Source organism: Melanotaenia boesemani, chromosome 4 (assembly GCF_017639745.1).
Source record: "Melanotaenia boesemani isolate fMelBoe1 chromosome 4, fMelBoe1.pri, whole genome shotgun sequence".
Taxonomy (NCBI): domain Eukaryota; kingdom Metazoa; phylum Chordata; class Actinopteri; order Atheriniformes; family Melanotaeniidae; genus Melanotaenia; species Melanotaenia boesemani.
Window position 1 is genome coordinate 13,265,525 of NC_055685.1, and position 14,153 is coordinate 13,279,677.

Sequence of the window (14,153 nt, forward strand, 5' to 3'; positions counted from 1 at the left end):
TTCCAGCTTCAGTCAGACGTTGAATGTCATCGTACGGGGTGCAGGAACAAACTGCTACAAGTAAAAATGTTTCCTTTCATGCTTTGGCACAGCTATCCCCGCTCTCTGAGTGTGCGGTGCACTTAATCTGTGCTGTTTTAAAAACGTAGACATCCAGTTAATCACATAGAAATCATAGAAACCTTTTGATCCACAGACCTGAATGAAAGTACACCTGTTTTCATTACTAAGGTTTTACATATCAGGACATAAAAAAACACCAGGTCTTTGCCAGGTCTTAAAATGAGGTAAATAGAACCTAAATAAAAAACACTTGAGTTTCCACCACAACATTTCACTCAGGTTGAGGTCTCGACTTGGACCATTGCAACACCTTTATTCTTTTCTTTTTCAGCCATTCTGTTCTGTAGGTTTTCTTCTGTACTTAGGATCGTTGGCCCAGTTCAGCCAATGCTGTCATCAGTTGGCTTCATAGTTGACTCTAGAATACTTTGGTATACAGATGAGTTCATGACCCACTTAGTGGCTGCAAGGTACCCAGAGGCTCCAAAAACAAGGCCAGATTATCACTGTGGCACCACTGTATTGTTGAAAGTTGGTTTGAGGTGTGTGCTCTGACATGCTGTGTTTGGTTTTCACCAAATGTGGACCTGCACATCATGACCAGAGGTTGCCATCTTGATTTTATATTTCCTAAAGAAAATTGTTCCAGAAGTCTTTTTGTTTGTTCAGATGCAACTTAGCAAACGTGGACCAAGCTGTCATGTTCTTTTTATATAGAATAATCTTTCTCGTGGCTGTCAGTCTTTATACAATTGTACTCTCATGAACTTTAACGTTTAACATGATAACTGAGGCTGTAGAGTCTGAAATGTAGCTCTGGTAGTTTCGCATATAATTTTGTGATCATTGTCCGACTGTTTGGAAATAACCCTCCCAGATGTACCGGCAGCCGCAGTAGCTGATGGTGCTTAACGTCCTCACGCTTTGCGGTGATCAGTTACCGTGTATATTAGATGAGCAGCACCTGGTTGATATTTATCCTCTGAATTCCTGTGGGAGTAGTAAAGCCGAACTTAGTTTTTCACACAATTCTCCTGCAATCTTGATTTTTGTTAAATAAATCATGGCATGGTGTAATATGCTCTGATAAATATTAGCCTAATTTTAAGACCCAGTACCAGATGATTTCTAATTATGTTCTAATGAGTAAAACCGTTGAATTTAGATGTGTGTATTTTTATATCTAAACAACATGACCAGACCAGCAGTCTTATTTTAAAAAGATAAAAATATAGATTTTTTTGTTTTAAGGTAAAGATGCAGAACATTTGTGAGAAACCATCACTTAGTGTTTCATACATTTTTTCTCTCTTATCTACTTTATGCTCATGTAACCCCTGAGGGCTCCCCCACCCACGCATAGTGCTGTGAGCATAATTAATGGATAAATCTTGCTCTCAGTGTAAATGTATCTTTAAAAAAGATTTTATCATATAAATGTCTGGCCTTTTAGCCTTGCCATTATGTGTACATGATTTGGACTACGTATTTATAAGGCTTATTATTATGATAAGATCATATCAGAATGGTTGGGTGAAGTAAAAAAAAAAGGTTTATTGTGTTTTTGATGAGGGGACATATTCTTCAAGGTGTGTGCACGTTTGGAAGAAGAGAGGAGAGCTACAGCGGCGTTACGCAGTGGGCTGGAGCAGGAAAGAGACGAGCTGAGGTCAAAACTGAAGGATGCCACCGCTGAGGTCAGAAGTGGCAAAGTGTGTCTTATTACTTCATAAATATGAAAGTATTTATAAATAATCTGCTTTGACGTCCTTAAGCTGGGAAGAGAAAGGGAAATGTTTCTGTGCTTTCAGATTTCTCGGCTGGAGGAAGTGACCCAGCAGAATGGCAAGAAAGAAAAGACGGCCCCCGGAGCTTCTCCCTCATGCAAACCTCAGTGCTCTCGTCTGGAGGAGGAGCTTCAGGAGGCCCAGAGTCGACTGGCTCGGGTTCAAGAGGAGGCAGAGAAGCAGCGTGACAGACAGCAGAAAGAGATAACGTCCCTGAAGGCCGACAAGCATCGACTGGAGGAAAAAGTCCTGGAACAGAGCCGGATGAACACGGAGAAGAGCCTTCTAGAGCAGAGCCAGCGGCACACAGAAGACCGGATCAGGTAGAGGAGCTATAAGACCTGCTTAGTCTCAAGTGTGATTTTAATCTCCCTTTGCCCTCAGCTTCAGTGATCAATGTTATGGCTTTACAGACATGAAATCAAAAATATGCCCAGACATTAGTTGACATAATGAACATATGTGAGCAATTAAAAAACATTAGTACATGCAGTTCTGTGCAGAAGTCTTGAGCCATCCTGTATTTCTTCATATTTTGCTTCCAAGAAGTCAGATATTCTTGAATTTGTTTAAAATGGCCTCAAAGAATATTTCTCTGCTTTCTGAAGGTCTTTCAAAGTTTTTTCTTTGAACATTTGCTGTTTTTTTTCTAACTCATTTTCATTCCAGTCATTGTACATGATCATTGTCAGAGGAATTTATTTTTCGTGAAGGCACTTCACACTGAGATATGAATAATTCAAACATAAAACGGTACTCAGTTTAAAGGATGTACCAGACATAACAGAAAACTTTATAAAGAACTAATTTTAGACCTTTAGGCCCTTTGTTACTAGAAGCTTTTCACAATTTGTTACCATTTCTTAGGAAGATAACATAGTTAAAGAGAAATAAGTTAGTATTCTTACAACAAGTTCATTCACTAAGATCTGTTGGCCAAAAAACCTGGCAAATCTCAGCATTGTGTGCAGTGTGTCCCTAAAATATTGGAAGACACTGGAGAAATAGAAGACAGAAGAAGTGGCCGTTCTATAAAACTTTTTACAACAGACGAACAACGTCTGAAAGTGATATCCTCAAGAAGTAGGAAAAAGTCCTGGAAAGGCCTGACACAAGACCTGAGAGATGGATCTGGACCTTCAGTTGATCTATCTGCTGATCACTGAAGCCTCATCAGAAATAGTCTCCATGGAAGGATGGCTGTCAAGAAGTCATCCTTAAGAAAGGAAGAGAGGGAGAAAGGCAGAACAATGTTAAATGGCACAAGAACTGGACTCAATATGAAAAGTCAGCCAACATTCACAGAAGAGCTTCGAAATATCCTTCAAGAAGCCTGGAGGAATATTCCTGAAGACTGCTTAAAGAAATTAGAAGAAAGCTTGTCTAAAAGTTCAGGCTACAGCCAGTTGTACATACTGTTTATCCATTGCACATATTTCAATGAATGGCTGCACTTGTTTTCTGTTTTCTTGGCGGTATATAAAGAAATGAGAGGTTGCTCGAGACTTTTTCATGGTTCTGTAAATGAAAATCAGTATTATGGTTCACATAGACATTAGTTGTTGCAGAAGATCAATTTTTCTGTCCTGTGCCACTAATTATTCTGTATAGTTAGCCTTTATTGACCATTATGTATTGACTGCAATCCACATGTATGCAGTACACACAGCACAAACAACCATTTACATTTTAAATTATGAAATGTTAATGAGTCTAATTACACTAGAATACCATTCATTTTCTAACAAATTCTAAACAACTGTAAAGCATTAGAGACACAAAAGCCTGTTAGCTTTGAAAATACAAGTTTCTACTTCAGAAACAACAGCCTAAGACTTCTTAATCTCTTTAAATGGTAATAATAAACAAGATTTAGTGCTTATATGTTTTATGCAATCTAGTTGTTAATAAGTAATCAGGCTACCGCCATTAACATTAAGCCAAAATTAATAATCCTCTTTCAAAGAGGCAGAAACATGGGAAAACAAGAGCAACGAAGAGGTAGCAGAGCGTAGCAAGAAATAAATAGTCATTTTGCATGTAGGTTAACTCTGTCTCGTCTCACTCCTCGTTCTGCTACATCCCCCCAGGGCAGAGTGTGAGGAGCGGCTCAGAGCGGAGTTCAGGATAGAGATGAATGCTGCCGTGGCTGAGAGTGAACAGAGGTGGGCGGGCCGAGAACAGGAGATGCAGACCCAAATATCTGAGCTGCAGGGTCAGCTGACTGAGCTGCAGGTGAGCCCACTGCTAAAAATGCAAACATATAAAACTTAGATTTTTCTATTAAATCATCCAGCTTTGTGGAATTAAAAAAATAAATCTCTCAGAAGTCTGTGATTTTTTTTGTTGCAGCTGCATGAGCTTGCAAATTCCAAAACAGTAGCAACAGCTACACTAAATTTATTCTGAACCTTAAAATCTTTCACTCACCATTTGTCACCAATACAGGCAGAGAAAAATAAGGCAGGACATGGAGATGATTGCCACGGCAACCCTGAAATTGACAGGCTGAGAAAGGAGGTTCAAGACACCAAGGAGATAAATAAGAAACTGAGGGAGCTGCTGCAGGTGCACACACATATACACCATGCACACATATTTTCAAAAATCGTATGTGGGCTACTTCGTAGATTTTCTCTGTGATGAATAATTTAGCAGCTTTGATGAAAGCGTTCCTGCGAAGAGGCAACATAATGTTTTTTCTTTGAGTGTTCAGCTCTATAGATTCAGACACAGTGCTGTGGGCTTAAAGAATGCAGCTGGTGCAAAAATAAAACTAAATGTGTCCCATTGTGTTGAAGGAGCCCCAAACCCAGTCTTTAGCTGAAGAGAGACACGGTCACGCCATGGCACTGCAGGCATTGGAGAGGCAAGCAAAAGAAGATCTGCTGTCTGAGAGGAACAGGCTTCAGACAATGCACCACCTGGAGCTCGGTAACACACACACATAAACTTAAATACACCAGAGCACAAGGACATGGAGCAAAAAACACAAAAACAGCTGCATGAACAAAATGAGAGTGCACACACAAGTACACACACACACACGCAGAGCAATATACAAATTGAGATTACAAATTCAACACTGAAGTCGCTATTGCCATGGATACACTTCACCATGGCAACAGCAGAGGGGTACCTGTAACAGTGGGCCGAATTGATTTTGTTTTCTGTCTGTGGTTTTGTGTGTGTGTGTGATATCAGATAAGCAGCGTGCAGAGTTGACCCAACAGCACACAGAGTGGAGCAGACAGATGACCCAGAGACACATGCAGCAGATAGAGGACCTACAAGCCCAACTACAAGCACACACACAGATGATGGCTCTGCAACAGGTGATACACACGCTGCAACAACCACAGCGTCGAATATTAATCCCACTGTCTGCACAGACACGAGGACTTTCTTTATCCGTGTGTTCTGGCCTGTACTCTGCTGATTTAATCTGCTTCTGTTTGCACATAAAAGCAAATCACAGCAGTAGAGATATGACATTATTTTTCATATCAATGAAAACCTCCAAGGCTGCGGAGATGAGCCAGCTGTGGGTACTGCTACTGTGTGCAGCAGAACAAAACCACATTAAAGGTTGAAATCTTAACCTTGACACAAATATTGACCATGAAAATTCCCCTTTATCTCCTTTATCTGTTTGCATTTGTGTGTATGTGTGTGTGAAGGACCTGAAGCAGCAGAACCAATATCAGGTCTTTGAGCGGCAGCTGGATGAGAGTCGCTGTGCTGTCCTGGAGCTTCAGAGAGAAAATGCAACGCTAAAGAAACAATTAAAGGAGCGGTAAGTAGTTATGTATTACTCCGACATCAATATCATCCTCCTGAGGTGCAGCTATTGATTCATTTATTACTGACTCGTGTGATGACACTGTGTGAGACAGAGAACTCTGGTCCTCATAAGCTGCAGTCCTGCAGTTTTAGATGTTTCCCTGCTGCAACACATCTGACTCAAATCAATGGATCAATTACAGGCTTGTGCAGAACGTTTGAAATGAGTCAGGTGTGTTGTAGTAGAGAAACCTGCATGTCAGTAACTTTAGTAACTTAACCCATGAGAGTCTGATGTGACATATTTGTCACATACAGTTTCTGAGACATTTTGCTTCAATTTATGGTATAAATTTAGCTCAAAATCCTGCTGAACACAATCTGATACTTGTCTTCTGTCCCCTTATAGATGCCCAGAAGCAGAAAACCATATTATAATATTTTTAATAGATCACATGGATAAATAATAGATAATAGATAAATGGTAGATATCCCTCCCAAAAAATGTTAATTTTTATTTATTACATTTTGTTACAGGGCCAAATAAAGACCTCATATTTAAAAACTTTTGACTTTTCTTACAATTTTTTCATGGGTCTGGCCTTAATGGGTTAAGGACCAGAGTTGGAAACCCCTGCTGTAGAGGTTTATGGGGGATGAAGCCAAACCTCAGCTTACACTGGAGAATAGGCAGGGTTAATTCAATTCAGTTCAATTCAGCTTTATTTGTTATAGCTCCAGTTTTACACGAATCTGTCATCCAATCTGTATTCTTACAAGCCAGCACAATATAAATAATAGTCTAGTTAATGAAAACCAACAGATTGCATCAAATTTAGACTTTGATTCAGTCCCCCATCCTGAGCCTGCACGGGGTGGCGGTTGACAGTGGAAAGGAAAAACCCCCTTTTAACGGGAAGGAAAAACTTCCAGCAGAACCCGGCTCAGGGAGGGCGGTCATCAGCCTCGACCGGTTGGGGTGGGGAGGACAGGAAAGAGAGACTAAACAGTCACCACAACTTTTAGCAAGGAAGACCTGCTGAGAGAGGAGAAATATGTTAATGATGCTATTAATATTATGAGTTTTTATATGGAAAATAAGGAGCAGAGAGATGAAAAAGAAGTACTCAGTGCATCATGGGACATCCCTCAGCATGGCAGCATAACTAAGGAATGACTAACCACCCCTAGGTAAAAGATTATTCAAAAATGAAGGTTTTAAGTTACTACAAAGAAGGAGCTTGATACTTTTCTATCCTCAAAGTAAATATAATGTCTGCCTCCCAAACCCAATCTGGGAGCTGGTTCCATAAGAGAGACCTCCCATTCGACTCTTAGAGATTCTGGGAATCACAAGTAAACCTGCAGTCCGAGAGCAAAGTGCTCTGTTGGGAATTTATGGAACTATGAGATCTTTGATATGCAATGGAGCTTGGTCATGGAGAGCTGCCGCTGCCTGTACAGTACCATTAATGACCGCTGAGTGGTGGGTGGCTTCAAAACTTCTCTAGCTCCCTTTAAAACAATGTCAGTTTCTATCGTAAAAATATTTAATCCATACATTTTTCCTACTAGTTGTTTACAGAGCATGTATCATTCACTTAAATAAAAAATGTTTCTGTATTAATAATTTAATTTTACACTTAAAATATTTCTGCTAGAGATCATAAAAAAAAATAAAAAAAAACATTAGTCTCTGTTTTTCTGTACTCTCACCTGCAGGAAGTATAGATGGAATAATAAGCACAAGGAATGTTATTTAGTATCTTACAGGGTGACCCTTCAGCTACACTGGGCTCTTTATCCTTTTACTGCAGACCATGGTTTGTACTATGGGGGAGCTAAGGCAAGCTTGGCTCCCCTAAAAATACTCACCTAAGACATCAAGGGAAAGCACTAAAAATAGTCCACATTCTGGTTTTATATCATTTTCCACAATGTTTTTGATCTTTACTTAAATTAAAAGAATATCATTAGTTTGTCAGCGTTGTGTGGTTATTCGTTTCCCAAACATATTTCTTTCTCTGTTTGACACGATTTTGCATTGATTCTTTCTGTAGCCGTCCATGCATACCGGTGCTGCTCTCTAATTATTGTATTGACGAAGCCATGCATACTGCTCATTTATGGTGAATGAGTCAGTAGCTCGTTTGTACTAAATTCATAAGCACACATATCATCAAAATAGCTGAGCTGGACAGCTTAGTTGGCAGGGCATCCTTCTCCCATGTCTGAGACCTGAGTTCAAATCCCACAGGGGATGAATATTAACACCTTCCAGACCCTTAACACCACTGCGTGACCACCTTCAGGTGTTGCTTTGGAGAAAAGTGTCTGCTAAATGACTGTGGAATAAAAACACCCAATGTTAAATAGGACTGAGGTCCATCCTGTTTATCAGCATACCTTAGGCTAATAAATGTGCATTAATAGTGGCCACAGCAGCCTGGGATATAAAACAGTTTTTATTCGTTTTAAGGCCCATTAGGAAGTATGAGGACGGCGTCGTATGACAACATTTAAAATGGACGTCCCTATATTGCGTCCATTTAAAATGCAGGCGATCCATTCTCTTTTAATTACGCTGGCTCATACAGAAGCTGTTGTTTTTGTACCATGGATAACAGATTTTTGTTTGTTATGTGCAGTGAGCCGTCTGAGCAGTAACTACTTCATTTGATTGCTTTTTGTAGTTGTTAAAAGAACTTTCCAACCCTTATTCAATTTTACATTTTTGTCCCCTCAAGTTAAATGAAATGTCAGGAAAATGATTGGAAACTGCAAATGGACAGAGAAGGAGAGTAACAAACAGAGAAGGACGCAAACCACAGGCAGCTGCTTTACTTCAGTGTGTGGTCATTGTTCAGCTATTTATAGTGATTTCTAGTTCTTTAAGGCCTGTGTATGATAAGGCAGAACGTGTTAGACTACATGTGAATAGCTGCTCTGTTGCTTTTTGGTAAACTATTGTAATTCTTGCATGATTTCTATATGAGATGTTTCAGATTGTATCAGCTGCATGTAGTAGTAGCAGAATGTTTTTGCCAGTAACCCCTGTTTTTGATCAAGCTGGCATGGATTTATACATATATATATATATATATAAAATAAAAAAAATTGTCCCCTCGCCCTCTGTGGGCGGTCTCTCATCCATCCAAGCTCGGGTTCTCTACCAGAGGCCCGGGAGCTTGAGGGTTCTGCGCAGTATCTTTGCTGTTCCTAGGACTGCACTCTTCTGGACCGAGATGTCTGAGGTTTGTCCTGGGATCTGCTGTAGCCACTCTTCCAGTTTGGGGGTTACTGCCCCGAGTGCTCCGATGACCACGGACCCACTGTTGCCTTCACTTTCCAGGCCTTCTCAAGTTCTTCTTTCAGGCCTTGGTATTTCTCCAGTTTCTCATGTTCCTTTTTCCTGATGTTGCAATCGCTTGGTATTGCGATGTCAACCATAACGGCTTTCCTCTGCTGTTTGTCCATCACCACAATGTCCGGCTGGTTTGCAGTTACCATTTTGTCGGTCTGGATCTGGAAGTCCCACAGGATCTTAGCTCGGTTATTCTCTACCACCTTCAGAGGTGTTTCCCACCTTGACCTCGGGGCTTCTAGTCTGTACTCTGCACAGATGTTCCTGTACACTAAACCAGCCACTTGGTTATGATGCTACTTGTAAGCTTTCCCTGCCAGCATCTTACACCCTGCAGTTATGTGCTGGATTGTCTCAGGGGCCTCTTTGCACAGTCTACACCTGGAGTCTTGTCTTGTATGGTAGATCTGGGCCTCTATTGCTCTGGTGCTCAAGGCCTGCTCCTGTGCAGCTACCATCAGTGCCTCTGTGCTGTCTTTCAGTCCAGCCCTTTCTAGCCATTGGTAGGATTTCTCGATATCAGCCACTTCAGTTATCTGTCGGTGGTACATCCCATGGAGGGGCTTTTCTTCCCATGATGGTTCCTCCATCACCACATGATTTGTTTTCCACTGCCTGAGACATTCACCGAGCACTTCGTCCGTTGAGGCCATCTTCCTGATGTATTCAAGGATGTTGGATGTTTCATCCTGGATAGTGGCTCTGACACTCACTGACACATATATATATATATATATATATATATGTGTGTGTGTGTGTGTATGTATGTGTGTAATTCAAACCTTGCTGTAGACCTACAGGTCAACTACGCAGTAAGAAATTACTTCTGCCAAGGCTCAACTTTGCTAGAGGCTGTAGTTTGAGGAGCATGGCCACAGTCTTAAGAAAAACATAACTTACAGAACTTTTCACCTATCCTGCATATGCATTTGTCAGCTTTTCTTATTTTAAATTGCTAACTTGTGTGTGTGTGTAAAATGGTTCAGATTAGAGTAAAAGTACAGTCTAGGGTTGGTATTCTCTCCACAGTGTAAACTCTTTGTCACTCTTGTTCTTAACAATTCTCACACTCGTCTTGTCCAGAAGACCAAATTCAAATCCCAGTTACTGCACATGTTCTTGTTTGTTTAGCTGTATTAAAGATGACATGCCCAATATCTCCATCCTTGTGTGCATATAAATCTCAAGAATTATATATATATATGTGTGTGTGTGTGTGTGTGTGTGTGTGTGTGTGTGTGTGTATTGCTCTTGTTCAGGTCAGTGCAGAAAAATCCTGAAACTGAAGAAAAAGAAGAAGACAGTGCCGAACATAGGAAAAAGAGAGATGCACAGCTGGAGGAAGAAGCACAACGTCTGAAGGAGGAAGTAGAAAAACTGAGGGTGGAAATGGAGAAACTCGAGGAGTCGCAGAAACACTGGGAGGAGAAGAAAGATGATGATGTGAAAGAAGAGGAAGTGGACGAGGAGAAGAAGAAGGAGCGAGAGGAGGAAAAGAGGAGAGAGGAGGTGGAGGAGATCAGAAGGGAGCACAAGAGGGAGCTGCAGAGTTTGGTTTCTGAATACAGCAGCGCCCAGAATCACCTGCAAGCTCGAATAGTGGCTCTGGAGAACGAGTGAGTAGAGGACAAACGCAGCACACACACACACAGAAACTTTAAAATGAAAACACTGAGACTGATGAAGCATCAGGTGTTGGTGTGTGAGAAAAGGTGTGTGTTTGTGTATTTGATTTAACTGCAGACTGCGTGAGCGGGAGGAACGGTGTAGGAGGAGGGAGCCCCGATGTGACGACCTGCAGCTGGGGAGACTCCAGGAGAGACTGACGGAGAGAGACCAGCTTATTAAACGATTAGTGGTGGGAACACATACATGCACACTACAAACCTTACCTATTTTCTCTTGGAAATGCTTCTTTTATTACATCATAAGTCTGTGTTGTCTATGTTAGAACTATGTTGTTATATTATCATCAAATCCTATCAAAACTCTAAAAATAGCATTAAATATATCTATTTTGTACAATCAAAGTCTAATTAGGTTAATTATGTACTAATTATCTGTGCCATGATACTCAAATGTTATCTAAAAACTATTAAAGAGGACATAAAACTAAACTCACAAATTTCTGCTCCTAGATCATTTTTACACATCCTTCCCTGGTTGCAGGAACATTCCCCAAAAGTTTGATTACACCGATGTTTGATTCACCAAGAATATTTTATAGTTCCCAGAACATTCTCCAAGGCTCTCCTAACTTTTAGATCTGCAACCTTTGCAGATCTAAAAGTTGCACATTGAATGTAAAGTCCTTCATGCTGGCAGCACACAGCCTGCATGTTTCCCTACTTATGCTATTTAATACTTCAGTATTAAATAGCATAAGTATAGTATTAAATCCCAGCTGTTGGGATGAGAATCAGCACCTCTAAATCCGAGAACCATGATCCTCAGCTGGAAAATGGTGGAGTTTCTGCTTCAGGTTGGGAATGAGGTCCTGCCCCAAGTGGAGGAGCTCAAGTATCTTGGGATCCTGTTCACAAGCGGGGGAAGGATGGAGCAGGAGATTGACAGGTGGATTGGTGCTGCCTTGGCTGTGATGCAGGCACGGCATCGGTCTGTCATGGTGAAGATGGTGTTGAACCAAAAGGTGTAGCTTATAATTTACTGGTCGATCTACATTCCTACCCTCACCTATGGTCACGAGCTGTGGGTAGTGACCAACAGAACGAGATCACGAATACAAGCAGACAAAATGAGTTTCCTCCTCCCTTAGAGGTGAGAAGCTCAATGATCCGGGAGGGGTTCAGAGTAAAGCTACTGCTCAACTGCATCCACTGGAGCCAAATAAAGTAGCTCGGGCATCTGGTTGCCTCCTGGACGCCTCCCTGATGAGGTGTTTCGGGCACGTTCCACCAGGAGGAAACCCTGGGGAAGACCCAGGAGGGACTACATCTCTCAAATTGTCTGGGAACACATCAGGATCCCCTGGATGAGCTAGAAGAAGTTGCTGGGAAGAGGGAAGTCTGGTGTTTCCTGCTTAGGCAGCTGCCCCCGCAACCCCACCCCGGATAAGCAATAAGGTCATAAGGTCACACAGAACCTTATGGTGTCAGCATCAAGAAGCAATACCATAGATAGAGGGTAGAGACCACCCAGTGAGTCATAATTCCAGCAGGTTTATTACCATCCATCCATCTGTCTGTCCATCCGTCCGTCCATCCATCCATCTGTCTGTCTGTTTGTCCGTCCATCCATCCATCCATCCATCCATCATCCATCCGTCTGTCCGTCCGTCCATCCTTCCATCCGTCCGTCCATCCATCCGTCTGTCCGTCCGTCCATCCATCTGTCCGTCCGTCCGTCCATCCTTCCATCCGTCCGTCCGTCCATCCTTCCATCCATCCGTCCGTCTGTCCGTCCGTCCATCCATCCTTTCATCCATCCATCCATTCATCCATCCATCCATCCATATTGCCTAAATTTCCTAAATTGCCTACCCAAATTTCCCTGAGGGCTCTCCGAAGGGATTAATAAAGTATTTCTATTCTATTCTATTCTAAATAATTTTAAGGTATTATCACTTCCAAAACAGTCAACATATTTGAGGTTTATAATTTAACCTGTGATAGTAAAGCCAGTCACATATTTGTCATTACTTAAAGTTCTCATGTCCCTGAATTCCTCCACATCTTGTGTGTTGAACTCTATTAATGTCTTGGTGCTTGTGACGAATGCCATGTAACTGCAATGTCCTCTATTTCATTTCCTTCAGGGAAATTTGTTGCAGAGCCTCTGCTTCATGACTTGTCTCTATCTAGTAAGGGCAACCCCCCCCCCAAAAAAAAGAATAAACACAATCAACACACCTAATTCACAATCAAACTTCCATCAGTAGTAAGATGCAAAGATCCCAAATGGTCCATTCTTGACACATTTAGACACAAATTGGAACAGCCTTTTTATTAATCATCTGTGTTCATACATGTAGGAGAAATTAGCATTTTAAAAAATGTTCTCTAACAGACTTTTTTGTGTGCGCCATGTGTGTGACATGAGGCACCTTCGCAATCAAGTACACCCTCCAGTCACAACACAAATAAAACACCACCAATTGTGACTTAGGAGAGTGAAAGTCCTTCCTCATCCTCCTTCCCTGCAGGAAGAGAGGCATCAGCTGCAGCTCCACCCTCCTGTTGCCGGGGACAACAGCACCCTCAGGCTCAGTGACAGCAAGTCCCGCCCCGGGAGTGTCACGCCAACCATGAGGGTGAGTTTTTCAGTTTGGGTCATACGCATAATATAGGCATCAAAATGTGCCTCTTTGTAGGCGAACTTCTGTGTGACACAAGGTCACCCACTCCACATCACTGTCGTTAATACACGCCACCTCCATCGCACCGCTTTTACTTACATTACATCTGGTCAGTAAAGATAAAGACCTGCCCATGAGGACTTTATGAGGTGTGTAACTAGTGGTCACTGAAATACAAAATATAACCTGCAGATATTTGGTTGAATAAACTATCTGACAATAAAGAACAAGGCTGATAACCTTCTTTGTGTTTATGCTTCTGTGAGACAGCTGTGGCCCAAAGGATGTGTCCAGGTTGTCTGTCTCTTTGTACATGCAGGTATCTGACCTATTCTTGTGAACAGGATTTCTTCAGAGTGACTTAAGGAAATCATTTTCAGCTAGGGCAGAAAAGTTCACTTGGGCTTAGTGATGAATTGATTTGGATTTGATGGTCAAAATTCACCATAATTCCTGCTGGAAAAGATGGCTGGATGACAGATGGAACAGATGGAGTTTTCTTTCTTTCACAATTGGAGCTCCATCCTCTCATTCACTGTTGATCTGGCTTAACCAGCACAGCTTGTGATCCGTGGTAGAGTAAACATGAATATCTGAGCTGGAATGTTATGTTTACAAACACCAGCTTATTTTCCTGTGGTACAGTTTAAAGATAGCAGATTTTTCAAGCTAAAATGAAGATTAAACTTCAGATTACTGGGAGAGAGAGTTGGAAATAAAACATGGAGTACTTAACCAATCAAAAGTATTTAATTTAATTTAGCTTTATTTATATAGCGCCACACACCAAAGTCATCTCAAGGCTCATTTACAGATTCAGTCAAATTCAATACAATGCATC

The 14,153-nt window shown here is 41.4% G+C and overlaps 1 protein-coding gene across 4 annotated transcripts in view; it reads left to right on the plus strand.

The window, feature by feature from the left end:
* Window positions 1-14,153, plus strand: part of fam184b (family with sequence similarity 184 member B) — a 30,927-nt gene that overhangs the window by 14,292 nt on the left and 2,482 nt on the right. For 2 of the 4 annotated variants that reach the window (XM_041983455.1, XM_041983456.1), the window contains exons 7-16: window positions 1,653-1,760; window positions 1,875-2,173; window positions 3,941-4,085; window positions 4,299-4,418; window positions 4,652-4,784; window positions 5,055-5,185; window positions 5,531-5,646; window positions 10,257-10,613; window positions 10,729-10,855; window positions 13,160-13,267. In XM_041983455.1, coding sequence (XP_041839389.1) covers window positions 1,653-1,760; window positions 1,875-2,173; window positions 3,941-4,085; window positions 4,299-4,418; window positions 4,652-4,784; window positions 5,055-5,185; window positions 5,531-5,646; window positions 10,257-10,613; window positions 10,729-10,855; window positions 13,160-13,267 — 1,644 coding nt within the window. The remainder of the gene's footprint in view (window positions 1-1,652; window positions 1,761-1,874; window positions 2,174-3,940; window positions 4,086-4,298; window positions 4,419-4,651; window positions 4,785-5,054; window positions 5,186-5,530; window positions 5,647-10,256; window positions 10,614-10,728; window positions 10,856-13,159; window positions 13,268-14,153) is intronic. The other 2 variants (XM_041983457.1, XM_041983458.1) reach the window with 2 other exon arrangements.